At 29.4% G+C, this 22,572-nt stretch overlaps 2 protein-coding genes across 2 annotated transcripts; one reads left to right on the forward strand and one right to left on the reverse strand.

The window, feature by feature from the left end:
• Positions 1–5,883: 5,883 nt before the first annotated feature.
• On the reverse strand, positions 5,884–19,931 carry LOC132935298 (uncharacterized). Its single transcript, XM_061001792.1, has 4 exons — positions 19,771–19,931; positions 13,269–13,419; positions 10,791–10,970; positions 5,884–7,139 (listed from the first exon to the last, which is right to left on the reverse strand). The coding sequence occupies exons 2-4, from the start codon at positions 13,417–13,419 to the stop codon at positions 6,757–6,759; spliced, it is 714 nt and encodes a 237-aa protein (XP_060857775.1). The 5' UTR covers positions 19,771–19,931; the 3' UTR covers positions 5,884–6,756.
• LOC132935299 (cation channel sperm-associated protein 2-like) lies at positions 11,014–12,663 on the forward strand. Its single transcript, XM_061001793.1, has one exon. It carries the CDS (start codon positions 11,945–11,947, stop codon positions 12,590–12,592), a length of 648 nt encoding a protein of 215 aa, XP_060857776.1. The 5' UTR covers positions 11,014–11,944; the 3' UTR covers positions 12,593–12,663.
• Positions 19,932–22,572: the final 2,641 nt, after the last annotated feature.

Consider the following 22,572-nt stretch of genomic DNA (forward strand, 5'->3'; position numbering starts at 1 on the left):
ATTCTTATTTCTTTCAACCCTTCCCCCTTTACCCCCTTAAAGGTCAAATTTTGAAAAATCCTTTCTTAGTACGCCCTTATATTGTTTTAGGAACCTCTGTAGACAATTTCAAGTCTCTAGACCCAGCGGTTTGGTCTGGGCGTTGATGAGTCAATCGGGGCGGTCTCCTATATGTATATAGATTATTATAAATTTAGTATTGTACAAAATATTTAGTAAATGATACACTTATCTGGTTGATCGTTCGATCTTCGATTATCTACTATCCTGTTACAACCAAAAATGTAATCACATTTTGAGTAAAATTTAAATTATTTTCATTAATCTTCATACAACTTTTGTGCAATTATTATCTAGAAATATGTAACTTATATTAAATTTTACTCCAACGTGCAAAAAAAAAAAAATAAATAAATAAACTCTAATCCATGCATTACGAAACGTTGATATATATTATTTTTAATCAAAATTATTCCAAGTTAAGTGTACTGTGCAGATGTGCAAGAATAAAATTAATTTACATAAATATTGGACATAATGTAAGTAGTATTATGGCCGTACAGATATTTTATTTTAGAGTAGGTAGTCAATGACTTATAAATAAAAACCAGGCACTTGTATGTTATCGACGATGGCTACGCATATACAGAAGCGGCGAAGCGGGTATATAGTGACTCACCTTTTATATTGCATAACATTTATGTTCACTAATACGACTAAAATTGTAGGTAGGTACATATGCAGCAACAACAAAGATAATATTATGTTGTACAAGGAATCATCTATACTCAACTCAGTCAATTCCTTAATAAGTTTCGGTAGAGTGGCTCAATCAGAACGCATTTTTATACACAAATATAATCATATAACATATAAAGTATAAAGTTTATACGTCTTTATATCTACCTACGTCATTCACTGAAATATTTTATCATGTCTAGACGTATCATTAGCTGTAATTGATATGGCTAGTGACACAATGTAAAACAATGTACATGTATATGTATACCTATGTTTTTATTTAATTTATAAATTATTATGGGCTTATCTGTAAATATTATATATTTATGGTTTGAGGATTGCAGGACACTTATGTTTCGGGACAAATTAGGATAAAGAAAGATTTACGGCAGTCTGCCCCCCACCCATCTATATAGAATTCACATCAAGTTACACCCCAGATTACAAGTGTACATTCGTAATAACAAAAAGTCAATAATATTTAAAAATAAGTAGAACATATGTATTAGGTAAGTTAAATGTATGGTTTTAAGTGCAGGTTACAAAAGTACAATGTCTAGTATATGCTCACCAACTAAACACCCCATTCCTTTTCCTCTTATTTGCGGAATATTAACAAAAATAATTTGTTTATAAAAAATAAATAATTTCTTCAACATGTTAATAATTATATTTAATAGTTATTTCAACGCAAATTCTTATGCACCTATACTTTTTATCTCATCAAATATTTTTTAACCCCATAAAATTAAAGTTTGTATACCTTAAATAGGTACTGTAAGTGTTCGTAGAGTGCAGTATTTATTAGTGAACATTTTCAAGAAGAAATACCTAGGTATTGGTAATTAATAATTGTAAATCGACTTAACTATAATCTCTATACACTAAAAAAAAATATCATACTAGGTAAAACTAACAATAATCAATTTTGTTATGAAATAACGAATATCTATTTTGTTAATACAGTGTACCCTCGATAACTCGAACCTTGATAACTCGAAATTCTCGATATCTCGAACAAAGAAAATTCCCCTTCAAATAGCAATAACACATTAAGATTTTGATAACTCGAAATTTTTAGTAAGTCAAATTTCTTTTTCCCCCGTGAGCTTCGAATTACCGAGAGTACACTGTACTATAAGAACGGTATTGAAATAAAAATTTAGTAGTGTGTACAATTCACGAACTCAGTGTAAACCTACTCCATCACTAATGTATTAAATTAACAATCTAATTGTTTGTCATTTGTACAATGAATTGTGATCATAATAATTTATTATAATTTATTAATCAATTACGAAAAATATTGTTCTCAAATAATTGTTCTCCATGATTGAAAAAATTAAATCATTTTATTAAAATAATGAAACAGTATTGTTATTTCAATATATTTATTTGTTAAATCATGAACTATACTTTCGTAAATGAGAAAAGATAATCTTAAAATAAAATAACCAATTGTTGTAATACAATAACAAACTAACCCTAAAAAAAACGGAGGGGCCGGCCAGGCCGACACTGTCCATATATAAGTATGTAACTCACACTTAAAGTATTTCAGAACTTTATAGATACTTACTTGGTTAATTATAGGTTAATGATCACTGCTTGTGTAATAAAATATTTTGATTTTATATTTTTAATAAAAATTTCAGATTACTTATTTCAAAATATGAAATCTTTTTCTATAGTTAATTTAATTTAATTTGTTGACTATTTTTTCACAGGTTTAGATATCCCAATACAATTAATTGTAGTAATAAATTGGTCAATTACTGAAATCAAAAAATATTATTGTATAGGTAGTTTGATGATAATTTAAGTACGAAGTCTTAACTATCCAGAGAGCAGTGTGTAACAACACAGAACGAGCAACCAATCAAATGGCGCACTCTGTTGGCCCGTTACTGCGTGACCTATTCCGAACGCGATCTCGCGCCTACGTCAAGCGTTACTATGTCAAAAACTCAAATATAGTTCGCACAACCAATACAGATCGTATTATACGCAACTGCTGTATACAACCTATTGAGACTGTCTGCCCTGCCAATATTTAAATAAAAAAAGGTCGATTTTGATAAAAATGTAAGTTACATGGTTATGCCATGACAGTCGCTTATAGTAAATTGTATTTTTCTTAGTAATTCTAAAAATAATATATTGCTTATGAAGGGACTAGATATTAATAGACCGTGTAATATTTTTATCAATATTAATCGATGTTTTGTAATATAATCATAATATGGTGAAATAATATACACAATTGTATCAGATTTTATTCGATATTTGTATAAACATTCATCAGGAATTATTGTGACTTGTATGGTATATTCTTTTTAATAGTCATATTCAGAGGTTCAGTGAATATAATATGGATACACAATTGTTTTCTTGCAATTACATTATTATTTAAATTATCTGTGTGGTGAGCCATATGAAAGGACAAAAGCCAGCAATTCCTCCTGATATTGTCGAAACAGTGCTTCATTTTAAAAACAGAGTCATCTTTAAAGATAATGGTGAAAAAAGTAAGTGAAAAATATCATTTTAAATAATTTAATTTACTATACTTATTTATGTAGGTACCGCACAAGTGATTAATTTTCTTTTCCTATTTGCTGTGTTTTTAGTTTTTTTTAAACTAAAATCAAAATTAGCGGCGTATGTATAGGATTTTAGTATTTTGGGTCAGCCTAGCTCACGTGAGGCCCTTCCGTGATGCACCAACTAACTATTAATTACAAAGCCGATCGTTTCGTTTTTGATTTATACTTTCTTAATTCTCTCTTTAATATTTAGACATTATATTAGGGTTCTATATATAACCTAGTATATAACCCAGTAAAAAACTCAGAAAAAAAATTTAACGAATAAAAAATTAACAAACTTTAAACTGCATATTTATTTTTATTACTTTTTAGTAATAATAAAAACAAAAATATGTAAGCAAAAACTTTAAATATTATAATTTTACATTTCATAATTATAATTAATTTTAAAGTTTTTAACTCATAAGTCATAACATTAAACAATACAAATTAAGGAATAATAATAAATCAACAAAATTTAATTTTAAATAAGCAATAGGTATATATGATTTAAGTTTTAATGTTTAAGGAACTGCCATAGTTAAAAAGTGCCAGGAATCGGCATTCATGTGAAAATTATTAAAACCTATTAAAACCGAATTAAACCCAACCGGGTCAGGGTTTTTTTAAAAAAACTCGTGGGTTTTTGAACCCTGTATTATACATTACTCATGTTCTGAAACTCCAAAAGTGCATTAATTATTAATTGTTATTTATATTATTTACAATTTATTCAATCAATATATTCAGTTTTCGACAAAACCAATTTTGTTTTTTGGTTGTAACTAAAAAATGAATATTCGTAAATACTTGAAATTTTCACAATTATGAACAATAGCAATATCGATAAATGATAAAAAGAATTGAGCTTTTTATAAACGGTTATACAAAGTTAATGTTGTTTTTGCTATATTACTATTATTATTATTTTTTTTACTTGTTATTATTTGGGATAAATAAAAACAATATGTACTTACCAATTTTATTCAGTACTAAGTACTAATTAGAATGTAACTATAGGTACTTTACAAATATTAAATATCTTTTCGTCAATCAATAAATCATAATATGAGAAATCTATTCTTCATATAGATCAGATCCTAACCTAACCTTGGGTGTAATTAAATTAGTAAATACAATATATTTTGTATGACGTATGCTATTATTGTGATTTTCTAAAATATTTTACTACGCCACTAAATACATTGTGATTCATTATCACATACAATGGACAATGATGCAATGTTATAAGATAATATTGTTATTATTTTAGGATGTATCTTCACGAATTTTTTGTTTGTAGTTGTAATAATAAAATTATATTATAAAGTGGTTCCAGTTGGTCAAAATAATATACATTAAAGACATAAGTAGACTAAGCGTCTGAAAAAATTGTGAGGCTCATTGTAAATGGACACATTCTAATTAATTTATCCTTATGTAAAAGGAAAAAATCACAACACGTTTTTAGTTAACAACCGACAAACCGAAGCCTTTCTCTAAATATTAATTTATTTTGGTGATAAAGAGGCCATGTGTGTAATAAGGGGCAATATTTAGGCAATATGCAATTACGTTTCCATCGCCCATGGCATTTGTGTTAACCGTAAATGATGGTTCGTGTGAGTTTGGTTGTATTCGGGTAACTTGCATTTTACTCACTCGCTGCATGCGTGCACAATATTATGTCAACGGCATCATCGACCAAAAATTTAAAACGTGATTCTTAGCTCAAGAAACGCTTTACAAGAAAATCTTTCACGCTTTGTATAGTGGTCTGATTTCATTAATTTTTCGATAGAAAGTGGATGATTTTTGCTATATTTTGATTTTTAATTTTGTTTCTTACCTATTACAATGAATACTAATAAAAACAAAAGCTTGTAAAAATTGGTTATATTATATGATTTTAATAAAATTTAAAAATATATGTCCCGTAAGAATTGTTTCCCATAAAAAAAAAATTCTCGAAATTATTCTACAAGGCGTGAGAGTTTTTCATGTAGCTACGTTTTAAGCCCCTTATTATAATCATTAAACTTTTTCAAAAAATTTAACTCGTAGCAGTAACCTATGTAAGAAATTTCGTTTGTTCTCTCAAGGAGATGTATTCTCTTCTTCATTTTTAAAAAAATTAAAAGTGGCCCAGTCAGAATCTCAAAATTATATCACAGCTAATGTATTTTTGAAGACGAGAAAAAACGGATATAATATAATACAACAATGGGTCACGTGCCTCAAATACAAAAATAATATGCTGTCTGTTGTCGCGCTCGTAGGTGCCACACATAGCTTACATAATATGCGTTTCACACACAAACACGTCATGACAATATAATGAGTTGCCTATACATTACTCCTTGCGAGAATGACCGACAGGAAATACCTCGATAATGATAAATGTAGTATAATACGATACGTCGGTACAGACGTATACAGTATGATAATAATAATAATACTATTATTATAGATACAGTATTAGTTTCCTTGAACTGGTCGGTGTGGACATGACATGATGATGAGGATAACGGGAGGAAAGAAATTAATACAAAAATGTGTATCATCCGAACGTTTATTTATACGAAAACAGTAGTTAGATATAAAAACGAATGATACGTTGCCACAACAACAGACTGTGGTCGCACCTAAATTTAGTGAACCGAATTACATCAGTTATAAAATATAAGATAAAAAAAAATAATAAACTTAAAATATACATGCATATTGCATGTATAATATAATATAAATATAGTATTATTAAAATACAGGTTATGATGACGATGAACAACGATTATGGAATGAAGGACAGGGAAAGAGTGAGAGATAAGACGCACGTCGTCTACGATTGTAAGTACAGTAACCAATAAGTTCTAAAACATTTTAATCCTCTGCGTCGATGGAGACTTGTAAGTACTAAGTTATATGGTTCAAATAATTTTGTGTCGGATGTATTATATTGATATCTGTTCATACTAATAACAATTTAAAAGGAACCACGACGTGAAATGCATAATACAGTTGTATTATGTGATTTAGGAGTATAAGAAAAAGAAAAAAAAACAATTTTTTTGTTCAGTTACGACTATAGACTTTAGAATAATTACTCATAGACGAGCCCTGCTTATTTTTCTAACATCACGTCAATGATGGATGTCACTAATAAGTTACTAAGTGCATTAAATATTATAAACTACCTAGGTATATTATAGTTATAGTTTAAATTGTCTTCAGCGCCCTATATCACGGATCTGATTTTAATTCTGAGGGCCCGGTCAATGAGTATAATGTACAACCGTAGGATGTATATTAAGATTTTATATATTTTAAAGGATGGCTTCTGTCGCTTATCCCGGTGGTGGAGGGGAGGTTGTTAGGGGATGATCGCATGGGAGGGTGGTGATATCGGCAAAGGTGGTGAAGGTGGCGTTTAGAGCTGAAGTCCGGGGTTGGTGGCGGCCACGTAGCTGAGGAGCTCGTCGCTGTCCTCACACACAAATGGCTTCTCGTGATAGCAACCGATGTCGTGCCACGCTATGCCGTCGCCGTATACGTTGTTGAGTACGCTCAGACACGACTCCACTGTGCCATTGATGTCGAACTCGGCGTTGTCCGGCTGCGGTGTCTTCTTGTGGCCACTCTTGCTCCATGGAAGGTACGTCCATCCAGCTGATGTCTGGTTGGTGGCCGATATCTTGCCCCGGGTGGCTGACCAGAACCATCCGTTCACGGCCTTCGGCTCAAGGTCCGATCGGTTTTCGCAGCCCTTGAAGTCGCATAACCGTCCGCTGGTCCATATGTACGGAGCGTCGTCTGCGAAGCACCAAATAATAATAAAATAGTATTATATTATTAGTGCTGGATGCCGGGGTCACATAAATAATCACTATATATCTACATTTAACGAATCAAGATTATATGAGCTAATGGCCCCATAAACATGATTTAGTGACCAGTTCACTTCATTACATTTTAGTAAGTCGTTAAATAACTTAAAAGAATCATTTTTTTTTTTACGTAGCTTGGCATTTTATGCATAGTATTATAACGCGTATACCGCAGTATCATATATTATGTAAACTATAAACACCGATATCGTGTTATAACTATTATTATTATTAGTAGTATTATTATCATAGCCGGATTGCAGGCAATACAAACTGGTCTGTAGTCGCCAAAAATTAACTATAGTGCATTTACAGCCAACGAGTTGTTAAATATTTTGAAGAAAATTGTTAGTAATAATTGATTAGTGATTATTGATAACCTATGGGTATAAGGCCCGAAAGTAACGCTTAACACGCCACTGAGTCCCGATATTGGTAGTTCATCAACAAGCCAGTGGTTATAAGTTAGGTGTGATTATTTTTCTTGTATCGGACGTGTACATATAATGCATTATAAACATGTATCAAATTTACTAACAGGTGGTGCTCTGTGCTCGTAAAAATCAATATATCATACAACTTGTTGTTATGAAATCAAGCACTTTAAAAAACTGTCTAAACTTTATACACCCTGTACAGTGTATACATCGTGTTTATTATATGCACAATACCATGTTATCTTCTGCCTTATGGTAAAAGTCTATGATATAACATGGCCAATGTGATATTTGAGTGTGACGTATGATTTCTCTCCGTCAGATTTATTCCACATAATAATATATATATTTTGACCTCTAATCGTCACACTGCATTTCCACAAACAAACCAAAGACAGATTTTAATTATACATTGTATCAACTTTAAAATGGCCCTCCTATATTTTTCTCACTCATTTTATTATTAGTAAGTAAACGGTTTAGGCCATTGCTAAATATTTGTAAATAATTACATAAATCACATTATTAAAATGAAAATGAATTGCAATATTAAATCCAAATTTGTTACACGTCAATCTACAGTTTCGAAAAGTAATTATAAGGAATATTGTAATACCTATATAATATATTTAAAATATTTTATATGTTATCAAAATACTGTTTCATTGGAATGAAATAAAAGCATGTATAGTGACAGTTTTCATTTAAATTAGTTTAGTATAAATAGTATAATGATATAGCAGTCGTATAGTATATTAATACAACACATTACAACAACAACGGGCATTATGTGTCCAGAAACTAAATGGACTTTATTATTATTATTTACATAATTTATTAAAGATAGTGGAGGTTATCCAGTGATAGGACCCTAATTTTATTACCATGAGCGTCAGACTTAAAAATTAAACGTTATTCAATTTCCTATACTATTCTTATTTTTACTTATTCGGAATCAACCCCCCTAAAAATAAAAACAAATTAATCCTTTATACGATGGTAATTTTTAACAATAACCCAATATTCACTAAACAAAATACAGAGTTCTTCAAATGTATAGTAGGTATCACGATTTTATATAATCATCAGTCCTCTTCAAGTTTTATAATAATGTGACTTTTAAGATATGACATGCACGTGTAATTTTATATATTTATAAATTAAATTAATATTTTTATAATTTATGGATGAAAAGAAATGTGATTATACTGTCCAAATTATTATTACATATTATTATATTACTTAGTTAAAATGGATAACATATATATTATTTAGGTGTTATAATATATCAATCAATAATTTGTACATTATTCATTGATGTAAATTCATATTTTTAGTTTTTTTAAATAAAAAATTATTACACCGAGAAGAAATAACAAGAACACGCGTTGTGAAAAACACAATTATTTTAATTGTCATGACACCAATCTAACCAACAGTTAAGTAACATTATTTATTATTATCTATTTTGTATAGTTTTTCTTGGAGAGGTTTTAAATTTTTCATTGATTGAACATTTTTCCAGTTTATACCCTTTGAAGGATTTCAAAAATATTTGAAGAAGATTGAAGAACATTTTGTTATGTTATTACTTTTTAGGCTTGAAAAATCACGTCATTGGTTAGGTGACAACAAAATTAAATTTTAGATTGAGTAACGTTTTCTTGTTTACTTACCTATCTATTGAATAAAAGGACAAGGAGAAACCGACTAAATGTAGTGAGCTAAACTGTTTCTAAAACTATTTTGGCGTGTCATAAAAAACGTAATTAGAACTGTAAGTTAAACGTAAGAAAAATTTCACATTATAATGTGTTCATAAAGGAAGCACGTGCCATGAAATATGATATTATGTGTCAGTGAAATTATTTAGACAATAATAGCTAATAGGTATACGTTTGATAATAACACATCTTTATAATAGCAAAATTAAATAATAATTTTGCGATGGTTTTATTTCCAACAGCACGGGGGACTAATGGTTCTACATGTAAACAACAAACCTAATTACATAAACAAACTAAATTACGTTTAATTTATTTACACATTAAGTCATTACTGTAAAAGATCGGAACCTCGCTCTTCTTTTTTCCGCCAGTCACAAATCATAAATATATATTTATATATAATAAGCATAAGCGTATCTAACTATAAAATCACTATTAGTTATTACGTAATATTAGTACCTATTATTACTCTTTTATTAAGTCTTTTATTCAATTTATTTACTTTCAGTCACCTATTGTGAAGGTCGTCGGAAAACTTTGAGAAATATAACAGTATTTAATACGTATTACACACCTACTGAACAAAACACTGAAAATACAATTTTTTCTTTTATTAAAACTGGCTGGTGAATTATATTACACAGGTTAGTGGTAACGTGCCGAACGTTCTCATGAAATTTCAGCAGGTTGTTAATAATTACAGTATATTAATTATACTTTTATTAATTATTATTTTTAAATCATTTTGAGCCAGATTAGACTGGATTTCCTTAAAAAAAATCCGATTTAGTCGGAATATGGCTGAGCAGCCTTGAAAAATAAAACAATGATCAAAATATAGGTTAGGTTTTTGCAATAGAAAGACATAGAAAAAGACATGGTATATAACAATAATTTCAGATTACAGTTAGAGTCGACCAGTGAGAATATGTTATGAAAGTAACGCCCTTGTCTTAAATTTTGATATTCATTAATCAGCTCTCGTAAAAAAAAACGTTTCACAGCTACCTATATTATGTATTTTTATTTTTTATTCAACATTTTGATAGACCTTAGGTACTTACTAAAGTACCAACTATACCAAGTATTTATTATATAAAAAAAATAGTTACTCAACATGCTGATAAAGTATAAAAATGAATCCATAGGTACTAGAGTTGAAAAAAAAATACCTTATGCACTAAATAAGTAAGACCTAATGGCTAATAGTATAATCTTATATAATTGTCTAGTATAATTTTATCAAATTTATCTATAATCCATGCTAAGTATAAAGTTATAATTATGAATTATAAAGTTGTAATGTCTTTTCACGAACCGCACCGGTAAATGATAATAACAATAATAATGAATTAATGAACAATCATCGTTTTACTTGTACTGCTGATAATAATATTAGAAATAGGCACTCACTTTGTTGGATAAGTCGGAAAATGAGATTGTTTTCTTCTTGAGTTTCAATCGATACAAGGTCCATGCAGTATTCTCGGCAGATATTTCTTGCTTCCAACCAATCAACTTTGGATGTTTTGTACTGTTGCGTGTGGCCACTATAGAAGTAATTGCGTCCTTTGTAAGTGAATTCTTTCGGTCCTGGAAACAAATAAAGAATAATGTCACGAAACTGCCAAAAAAATAATTAAATAACTTGTTTTTTATTATATATAAACTAAATTGTGTTTGGAAGACGGTTCTTATTATTTCTTAGCGCGGCTGAGTTTGATGCAAGTGTGCTAATATTTCAAATCATTCAGTCTTATCTAAATCAATTTAGATTAGGTTTACTTAAAATGTTCTTAAAAGTTATAATATCTATAAATGTATGATAAAACATAGTAGGTACTATTTAGTACATTACACTATTTAGTATCTATAAGTCATAATAATTCATGTCTCACAAATCATAACGTTCATAGGTACTAAATAGCCTTAGAAGTTGTTTTTGGTTGTTAACTAGTGTAACAAGGCACTAAAAAAAAGAATATCAAACATTTTGATTACAAAACACAATATTATGTAATGTGCTGATATCATTCTAGATTAACTTAAAAAAAACTTTTGAAAACGATGGTAATAATTACCATTTGTTTATTTGACATGACCTAACCCAACATAGTAACATGTAAATACAATGAAATTCTGAAAAAATAAACAAAGAAAAATTCAATTCAATAAAAAAAATTATTCTAAATGATTACACGTCATTGAAATTGTACACAGTATGTATATGCAATCTTATTTATTATTAAATATTCAAAAGGTGACTTAATCACATAGGTTGACGACGAACGGTCTTTATGCGGTTATAATAAGGCAATTTCGAGACCAAAATTTTTCAAACGTCAGAAAATCTTCAAATATATGGAGTTCTATATTTTTTTTTAATAAAAATTTCGATGAAAACGGCCACATGCCCTCACACGAATGTTTACATATTTTGTCTTTATTCATTAGAACATAAAAATCCTTGCTCAACAGTTATTATTACGAATATACACGGTCGCCGTTGGTAACGAAGAAAATATTTCGACGAAACTTGTTATATTGCTTGCTGGGCCGTTCACGAGATGGGCAACATTGAGGTAAGGCCGACATCACCGTCATTGTCGGACAACGACAGCAACGCAGACAACGATGCGACCGCGTCGTCCTCTGAAGTCGTACCGTCGTCTGCGCGCGTGAACAACGACTGTGACGACGACGGCGGTGATGGCGACGACGACGATGACGACGACGACGACGACGACGAAGACGACGTCGTTCAATCGGAAATCGAAAATCGGACGAATGTTCCAAACCGGACAAATCGTCAGCAGCGGAGGACTTCGGGTCGGCGAAAGGACGTCGTGAGGCGGAACAGACAGACTGTGGCCGCGAACGAAGACGGACGGGGCGACACCGAACAGCCGCTGTGGTCGGTCGTGGTGGACGACCACGCGGGAGGGTCATCGCAGGCGGCCGCCGGACGTCGGGCACGGACAAGCCGACCACTGCAGGTCCGAGAACGGTCGCGGTCACCGTGTACGCGGTTGTCGTGTTCGCGGACACACCACCGCAACCCAAGCAGAGTCAGCCGTCGCAGTCGCCGTTGGTCGCCAGATCCAGCCGAGCCCGTCGTCATGATTGCGGCCGAAGAACAGGTCGTGGTAGCCAAACCTCAGCCCCGCCCTCGCAGGTCCAAAAGAACAACGGCCGGACAGTTGAGGAGGAGTTGATATAACGGAGACCGTTATGAATGATTTTTTAAACGACTTAAAAAAAGCTATTCTTACCGATTGTGCACTCGCGATGGGTCTATAATATATACGGCTGATGGGTAGAACCAGTCTGAACAACACCGAATTTAAGTAAAATATTTGAATATTTTTTATAGTCATGGACTAAATATTAAATATATACGAGTATATAAATTATAATACGTTTTACATTGGTTTCGTTCTTAGCTTCCCTTATCTTTCGATAAACGAAATAAAATATTTTTTTCGAACACCATACCATATCAAAACATATTAGATACGAGATATGATAATTGTGTAACATTTCATAAATAAATAAAATATTTTAAAATAAATAAATTAATTAAATTAAACAGCTTATAACATTTATATATTTGTTAACATTACATTCTTGATTCAGGATTCTTATGATTTTTAAATAACACAGGTCATATTCTACTGTTGTATGATAAAACAACGTGTCTCGCGAAAGCTCTCTATCATTACTAATCAATTTGAGGCAATACGTGGTTTTCCATACAATATGCGACCAGGTCAGACGTCAGTTGCTAACTAATTTATATCATTGCGTGTTTATACGTAGTCCAGCGCGAATGTTACACTCCCTAGTGTTATTAATATTGTGTAATATTACTATTTCGCGTGGCCGACTTACTTTGACTACATTTCTGAGCGACAGGCAGGCTGAGGAAACGACCAGGCTTCTGTGTGACGGGGTTGTTGGTTTTCACCTCGCTGATGGCCGCCAAGCAGCTTGTCACCGTCAGCGCCAAGGCGAAAAATCCAAAAGGCACGGTTCCAGTCATCTGTGACAAAATAAAAAAAGACGGTTAAGTTCGGTAATTAACTAAAAAGTGCATGCAAATGCTACCTCCCGACAAAAGATGACAACATTATTATTTTTTATTTTTTAGATTTACGTAGATGTACTAATCGAATAATACAAAATATACTTCTAACTAGAATACTAGATATTAGTACTAAACTTGGTATCTTGTGTTCCTCTTGTAATATTATCAAACATAATTAATCTACGTTTCGAATATTCAACCGTGATTTGTTAACTAATATACCTACAAGGTGTTGACCAGAAAAATCAAATAACTTTTGTTTTAATCAATATTTAAACATTTTTTTTATAATATATATTTTATAGACACTTGTTCTACAAGTACAGTATAAAATATTTTATTTGTATTTTTTAATACCTACTAAACATTTTAAATTTGATTGTTTTTTTTTTTTGAAAAATTTAAAAAAGCCAATTTTTAAATCTAATTTTTAGAAAATTATTAATGTTAAAAACGTTAATTTAAGAGGTTTAATTTTTTTAAATTGTTTAAAATATCAAAAGTTTTTTGGATTAAATTAATTCAAAACGTAAACACTTTATTCGAAATATTCTTTTTGAGAATTTTCAGACATAAGTGAATCGTAAATTATTAATCATGATCCATATCATGTTTTTTATACGTTTAACTAGTGTAAATTGTTCATAAATATAAAAAGTGTAATGTTACAGATATTTCAATCATACGTACCATTTAAAAAAAAAAAAAATTGTTGAGTTAAAATTGTTATACAATTAAGTAGTTTCAACAATAATCCAATTTTATGATAAAATCACTTTAAATTAATATGGTTGTTGGACAAACAAAAATTCGGTAAATTAGACAGTAACTTATCGCTAGTTATGTAATGGGTACCTGGTACCTAATCAGTTAAAACCTTCTTCTTAATATATAATTTATTAATTTTGGGAAATGTTAACATTATGCTGGGAATCTCAACAGTAATAAATTGTTAAATTTCATTTTTTCATGTTTGTACATGTACATGTATATTGTAAGTGCATCTTGAATAATAAAATAAAATATTATTTATTTTAAGATCAACAGCTGCAAATTAATGTAAAATATTTGAAACAACTAACAGGTTTTAACAAATATACATCTCGAAGTATGGAAATATCGATTTAATTCAAAATTCGTTATTCAACACTTATTATACGAGTTTCATGTACTTATATTATAAATTAAACACGATGAAATTCAGGTTATTTGTAACTGAAATTCGCATAAAGTTAATTAAAATTATATAAATAATAATTCATAAGCATTAATTATAATACGATATAACAATAATTTAAGTAAATTTAAGTAATAATATAATAATTAGGTCATGATAATATCCAAAAACAATTCCAAAATCATAGAATTTTAAAATGCATATTTAAAGTAAGCATATTAATGTTGTTTCTATGTATAAAATCATATGAAATATTATGTGTTTAAATATTTATTTTAAAAACTTTTTGATTTATACAAATGCATGTTTTATTTTCAAACAATTATTCGGTAAGATAAGCTGAGATTTAGCGATACAACTTGCCATTATGATTTAATTTATTAATAATAGTTAATACTACGAAAGTCAAATTATACAGTTAAATATTGTAATCATCGGAGTCTGAAATTATGTGTAATAAGTAATAACAATAATCAATGTATAGGTACATTGTACAATGTTTAAACTAAAACGCAATTTAAAAATATTTTTAAAAAGCAATTTGAAAATTAAATATCCATCTATTTTTAAAATATAATTCTTGTCATAATATTTTATTGGGATATTATGTTTAAATTACATTATTGTCATGAGAATGGAACATAAAATTATAAATATGAACTGAAGAAGCAACAAAAATATTTATATAGCTCCTAGCTATGTGTAATCGTATCACTGAAATCCTAGAGAAGTGAATATAAAAATGTTTAACGCACTACACAGTTGCAGTAGCCAGTAGGTATAAGTTTAATTATTGACTTTAAAATAGATGGATTATAATATATAAACAGGCTGATTCTTTTATAATGGACCACTCATTATTTAAAAAGTATTAACGATTTCGAAAATATTTTTTACATGGTTTTAAGTTGTTACATAAGAACGGTTTTTGAAAAAAAAAAAAAATTTTTTGTTTATTATTATACATTTAGTTTTTTGAGTTTTACATTTTTGAATGACGACATACAGTTTAATTATTATTTGAAGGTGGAATATTTCTCTGAGTATTTTGATTCATAAAAATCAAATTTAGGAATAGTTTATGAGTTATACCTTATAAGTATTTAAAGTATATATATTATATTTTATATATATCAAATAAATCAAATATATATATATATATATATATCAAATAAAGTAGATGAGTATGGTTCCCTCGCAAAATTTTGGTCCACTATCCAGCTGATCTAAACTTTAAATACTATTATAACTCATAATCTACTGTTCCTAAATTTGATTTTTTAAACATTATCGTAAAGCCTCTTAGGCTACGCTTATGAGTTATGACGTGTACCTACTATTTGCAGTGGAAACCACCGACCGACATAATATAATAGAAATTAGAGACGTAGGCAGTGACAATATGACTTTATACCGACTCGAACAAATGGATTTTACTGCAAATGCGAAATGGATTTCGAAACGATTCGGCTCGCTGTAATCATCGAGATTTTATTGCGCGCGTATTATATCGTTGACACCAGCTATACATTACAATTTTATTTTTATTTTATGCAGCCGGTCGGTAGAGTCTGGTCGCGTAGCACACGTAGGTGCCTAGGTATATACCTAGGTCGTCCAGATAGACAGCTGTATAATAATGATTTTATAATAATCGGACACAGTGCAAACACGCATCGCCGCGCCGCGGTCGGCTCCATCGTCGTCGGCCGGATTTGCCGAGTTGAAAGGCTGTTTTCGCAGCCCGACCGCAATGTTATGCCTATATTATTATAATGATACCATGTACCTACCTACCTACCTCTACCTATAACCTCTAACACACGGTGTACACGACGGGCAACGAAAGCGTATCTCATTAGCCGTGCACTCTACGCCTGCAGTTGCGCAACGCGGCGCACATTATTATAATATTATAATATTATGTATACGGGCAAGGTATAACATGATACTCGGTTCCCGGTTTGTGTAAACGTGTTCAGTTGTAAACGATTGTAAACGTGTGTAACCATTGTTGCCGGCGGAATATACCTGTATACCTATATACCTAAATACCTAATACCTATTAGTCGTCGCCCGAGACGATGAGAAATCTGTTCAATCGGGATTGGTCATCGCCGATAAAACTGTTGGATTTTTTAATGGAACCACAGTTACACAATACTAAAGTATAATAATTAAAAGTATACGTTATGGAACATAATATTATGTACGGAGTGATTCTTTTACTACAAAACAGTCATTTTCTCGGTAAATTTATGTTTTTGAAAACATTCAATTTTTATACATAATATTTTGAAGACATTCCAAATTTCTAACAGAACAATAAATTATGAAAAACAAAATGATGTTTGTGTATAAAAATCCATAAAAATCTAGTAAATTAATTAGTTATAAATTATAAGCGTTTATACTTTTAAAGTGTCGATAATATAGGATTAGTATGCCATAGTGGCGTAGTGCACCAACATTTTGCAAGTTTACCCCTTGTGCCATGTTTTTACTCTATCCTCGTATAAAACTGAAATGCTTATAGTTACGACTTATGCGACACAGATGTATTACTTATTCGTTACTGGTTAGGTATTCGATTTGTATTATTTATACAGAAAGAATATCAGAAAAATGCAATCGAAATAAACAATGTATGTGGTGATTTAAAAGTTAAAAACTTTGTAAAAAATATAGGTAACGATCAAACAATAAAAAATAAAATGTACAATTGATTTCCAGTGGATTATTAACTTTGGCTACGACATGAAACTATTTTATTTTCTCGTGTTTCATAAAATACATAATTTTTGGTTAGTCGCATAGCTCTTTTCGCCATCATAAACAGATTTAGGAGCAATCAAAATTATTCCTTACGTTGTATTGTTATTTGTAGTAATACCATGCCAAACGAAACGTCACGCGACAAATTTTTTAAAAAATAATTAACTTATTGTTAGCATTTTTAATTACATTCCGAAAACCAAGCAGAAATAATCAATATAGGTACTTAAAGGCAGTTGTTTCGACATAGTACATAATACACTATATGAGTACATACTTTCAGTTTTAAATGAACTTGAAATAATCTAAATGAAATCTATCTATACTCTTATAGCGTCTGCAGAGGATAATATAAAAATTGAGATATTTAATGTAATTATCTAACAATTGGTTTTCATAGCTGGTTATATTCAAATATATTTTTCTTATTATAGTACCTAGGCATAAATGTATAATACAATATGAAAGGCGTGATATTTAATTTATCTACGCGTTATAAAGTACGACGGCTGTCGGACTAATACGGACGTTGTATGCAATTTGATTAATATTAAATTTGTGGTAACTGGTAACTAACAACTGCGAAATGAAAATTATTAAAAGATTCTATAAACGGAAAGTCTTTCGCCATTATGCATTATATTGTATACATAACACGCATGGTACTATTATAATTTGTAATATACTTATTATATTGTCAGTTATATGTACCTAGGTATCTATTCTTGTTTTGTTACGAATATAATTAATCATAATGTCCTATTATATGTGGGACTTGTGTAACAATCATTTTACATTGGTAGTGTATAATTCATAAATGTTTTCCATCTGTAAATAGTTTATTTTGTACTTTGAGTTTCTATATTCAAATAAGAAGCTTACAAACTAATCATAATATTAAAGACAAATTGTTCGTATCTAACTTTTATACTTTATGTTCCATATCATAAATTTCAATTTTTTTCCCATAACTAAATGTAACAAATAACTGGCTTAAAACTGGATTAAAACTTTACGCAGGCAAATCTTATTTTGCACCTAATAATAAATTAATACTTATTCACATAGACAATAATTTAATAATATGCAAAATATTAAAAACAAAATGTTGAGTGACGGACTATATTTTCACTTGTATCTGCAAATACTAATTTTTTTTTAAACTCAAATTTAAATTGTTATTTGTATTAAGACGAGAAAATAAGTGTTTTAAACATGTAAAAACACAAAATTAAATTCAAAGTAAACGATACGTATTATACCCAGGTTTTAGTAAATAATCATTACATAGGTATAGTATATTATAACAACGCTCGTAACTTAGAATAAATTCGCATGATGGGAAGAAATTAAAAATTAAAAATAAATTTAGAATATATAATTTAAAAATCTTTACATAATTATTGTCTAATGGGTAATACCTAATTCCAGCACATAATTAAATCAAAACCTATCAGATCGAAACTATATTTTATTATTAATTACACTTTAAATAAATAACACTATTTACAATTTTAGCATAAATATTATGTTTACTCACCTAACGATATAATTTTTTTATATTTACCTATATCAACATAATTTCCTTTATACACCTAAACACCTTTATGACTTATATAATATTATATTTAAATCCTTATCTTATAGGTCCATTTTTTTATTATACGTTTAATATTATAATTTATCTGACAGAAGAAAATATTATAATTTATAAAACTCATTAAAAGTAGTAAATATTTTTATCTATAGGTATATTATGTTATATAATTGTATACTTATTATTCCAAATCGTTATTAAATCGAGTTAATTTAATAATTCAGTTTTGAATCTAAAAAAAGAACGATATTTATATTTTATATTTAACACCTTCAAAAAACAATATAGTACCAATTTACCTACTGATATTGATTAACAAAGACAATAACAACAATGTTTATTCAGCTAAAGTTGTAACATCATTATATAGTACAATAGTAAATAGTAATTATATTATAAATTGAATATATTTTTAATATTCATTTATAATTTAAAAAAAAACATACCAGGCATTTATAAGCTAAAAGCTTATCTAGATGTTTATTATAGAGACTTATATAATTGTTTTGTTTCAGTAAAATAAAGCGTACAATTGTAATAAAAAACGTAGGTATACATTTGTTTTGTTAAAATAATTAATTTCTATGTATATATTATAATATACAAAATAAAATTATAGATAAAATAATAAAAATCTATTGCTCCGAAATAAGGCCGAGGTAACCGAGCCCTATTTTAAACGTTTTAACTTTTATTTAGGTTTAAAAAAAATTACAAAATCATTATTATGAACGATGGTAAGTATGCATATATTTACCTTGATAAGTGGATGATTCGGTAGGCGATACTACTTGCACAGGCAAGAACGTTATGGAGACGAAACAGGACCAGGGAATGTCCAAACGATAGTCAACGTCTCCGCAGTGTTGCGAGTACTATTTATAGAAGTGGCTGCGCCAGTGACCATTTACTTTGCGAGTCCTTCGGGCAGTGGGAGTCGGGTAAGTTCACGCATTGTCTGACCTTAAAGCAGATCAAAGTGGTGTATTCTTCGCGACGACCTTGATAACAACACAACACCGTGTCCGAAACTCAATCCTAATCACTTTCACTGTGCACATCATCTAATCGAAAAAAAAATAAAGCGGGTGGATCATCGTTGTCCGAAATGTATTTGCTGCGTGTCCTGCAGCCGTATCATCGTAGTTCGTAATATTATATTATGCATTATTACAGAACAATTTATTATGATCGTCCACAAAGGTAACAACAAATATTTCATACCTACATTAATCCATTAAAATGTGAAGAATAAATAAACTGTCAGACTAAAGCCATATATAATATTACGATGCACATTATTCGGCGTAAACAAATATTTGTGAACACTTAGTAAGTTCGAGAGCGTTCATGGGATCAGGAACAGGTTTTATACGACGCATCAACTAAGCATTTCAATGTGAAAAATGACAAGTTTTTTTTAACTTTTCAAAGAAATTTGTATTTATGACGACGTAAAAAGTCCGGTTTCCAAATCCACCACGATTTTTATTTTATATTTTGATCAAAGATGGCTGATACACCAACTTTATTTAAATGGAAAATCATTAATCACTTAATCACTTAATGATTTACCTAGTATCCTAGCAGTATCGTTAAAAGTATTTTATGCTGTATACCGTATACGTCTTACACATTCCATAATGATTAATTATAATACTATTCAATAATAATTTTATGCAAACGTAGTGTTTTTGAATTTATCCAATGCTTCATTGGTTTGGCTATCATCACCAGGGAAATGTTGAAAGTACTAGCATTTAGCTTTCAGTTTCTTAATAATATTGTCGAATTAATTTTTATGTCATTGTTTCCTATTGTGGACGGTATAATATAATAATACTATATTATATTAGTTTCTCTTTTTTGTTGTTCGTTCGTCAGTGGATCAGCCTATAAACATTTAACACTGCTCAATAAAAAGACCATGCACGTGGACTACCGTCTACAAAAAAATGTGCACACGGAAGAGAAATCACGTATTCGATCGTTTATTCTGGCAGATAACTACCTAATGAATATAATAATATTTTAGATGGCCATATAAGTATCTACTTACCTACTATATTATTGTTTGATTCCGAACAATTATCAAACAGACCACAAAAGTCAAAAACCAAATCAAAATTAAAATCCAATGTTATAAGTAATAATGCACAAATGTATTTATTTTATATATTAACAATTTGGTAAGTAATAAATTAATGACGATATTTCGTATGTAATAGGTGCAATAAAATAATATCATTCTTGACTCTTGTTTAAACTTCTATTTAAACTTTCTATCTAAAATTATAAGTAATACTCCTTAATTAGTAAGTATACCTACCTATTATTATATAGGTATACTTGTCATTGTAATCCTTAATTTCGAATCATATTCTTATAATATGCATAATTATGCGGTTATATATATTAAATGTTGATAAAAAGTCGTTATTAATAAAAAATCTCTGTATGCAGTCTGTTTCCAGAATTCGATGGAAAGAAAAAAGCTCAATATTTAAACTATAAATTTCAAAATAGTTAGAAAACGTTTTTTATCACAAGCAGTCTTTGTTAAAAAAGTATAGTGGGTTATAAATTTATAAATATTGAATTATATAAAAAGGAAACCTAATAAGTTTTTATCTTTATTAAACGAATATAAAAAAAAGGAAAACGTTTGCACAACATTCTACAGTAACCAGTATGCATAAAAATCGATTGCATTGATCATATTTTTAATGTTAAAATGCATTATATAACATGCAAACAGCATTACTTACAATAATATACTATATTATGTATTTATAATGAAGCGCTAAGGGTTCGATAGAATGGGTTGAGAAACATTTTTAGGTAGGTATTTAACGTTAAACAAAATAACATGTTCCGTTGAGAACTATATATTGTGAATACCGATAAAGTATGTTTAAAAACAAAATAAAAATAAAATTATTATCGTTCTCGAGGTCATTTACTTCAATAGTCTTGACTTATGGGCCGTATTGCTTAACGAAAACTAACCGTAAGTCCCGGTTCATCTGCTCGATGGATCGACAATCTCCATTCGACTATACGTATGATATGGCTGAAGGTTATGACGAAAAAAATAGAAGTCATGAACGTTGGGAAGTCAGACTATTAAATCCTATGCAAAAAAAAATTGTATTCTTCTTCTCGAAACTACCAGTTATAATATATATTTATTATAGACTATAAGTCTTATGCGATCTAGAATTGTGTGTGGTAACGCTCGACAAATGCATTATGCGTTTCACCCTTCCTCATTATTTAAAATAGTATTAACTTTTAAACGGAGTTCAGTTATTAAATAGAATATTTTTCTGAACATGATAATGTTATTATTTATATTTAACTGAGTTTACTGGATGAATAGATTAAAAAATGTATAGGTATTCATATCTTATCATATTAAAAATTTAAATTTTGACCTTAACAATTATTTTAATCAACAAATAGTTAGTATAGAATATTAGATACCTACCTCGATCTAACTCAGTTTATTCAAAAAAAAAAAAAAATTGATTTTAATTCATAATTTACTACGCTCTTT

The sequence above is a fragment of the Metopolophium dirhodum genome, chromosome 1 (assembly GCF_019925205.1).
Source record: "Metopolophium dirhodum isolate CAU chromosome 1, ASM1992520v1, whole genome shotgun sequence".
Taxonomy (NCBI): domain Eukaryota; kingdom Metazoa; phylum Arthropoda; class Insecta; order Hemiptera; family Aphididae; genus Metopolophium; species Metopolophium dirhodum.